Raw genomic sequence first — 439 nt, forward strand, 5'->3', positions numbered from 1 at the left:
TACGCTTTAATTTAATATTTGTTGACGCCCCACGCAAATTTTCGAACAATGCTAAATTAGTTGGCGGCAAACTTTTTGAAAAATTTATTAAACTATTAGGAGAGCATGAAATTTTGGACGACATTGAATATTATACAGAAGAAGAACAAAACGTGGTTGTATGCGAAAATATGCCGAGTACAAGTAAGAATACACCCGATGAATTGGAAGATTATGAACCTCCAGAAAAAATTTCTACGCATAAAGTAGTGCCATACGATACAAAATTAAAGGTCGTACTGACAGCACAAGAACATCCACAGTGGTCTTTCAAAACATTAAAGCATCATTTTAGAAAATATTTAAACCATCCTTCTGATGTTACGAAATATAAAAAAGCTGTTTTGTCAGGCGGTACTTTTAGAGACAAATTAAATACAATAAAAAGTAATGTGTACGT

General features: G+C 32.6%; 1 protein-coding gene across 1 annotated transcript in view; it reads left to right on the forward strand.

Annotated features, from left to right (window-relative positions):
• Positions 1-6: 6 nt before the first annotated feature.
• Positions 7-439, forward strand: part of LOC116844320 — a gene marked incomplete at its 3' end in the record, with an annotated part of 1363 nt that continues 930 nt past the window's right edge. Inside the window, exon 1 of the mRNA XM_032815717.1 lies at positions 7-230. Within this exon, the coding sequence (XP_032671608.1) occupies positions 171-230 (60 nt within the window). The remainder of the gene's footprint in view (positions 231-439) is intronic.

This window comes from Odontomachus brunneus, unplaced genomic scaffold, assembly GCF_010583005.1.
Source record: "Odontomachus brunneus isolate Ranch 3 - 2012 unplaced genomic scaffold, Obru_v1 Obru_scaffold_040, whole genome shotgun sequence".
Lineage (NCBI taxonomy): Eukaryota > Metazoa > Arthropoda > Insecta > Hymenoptera > Formicidae > Odontomachus > Odontomachus brunneus.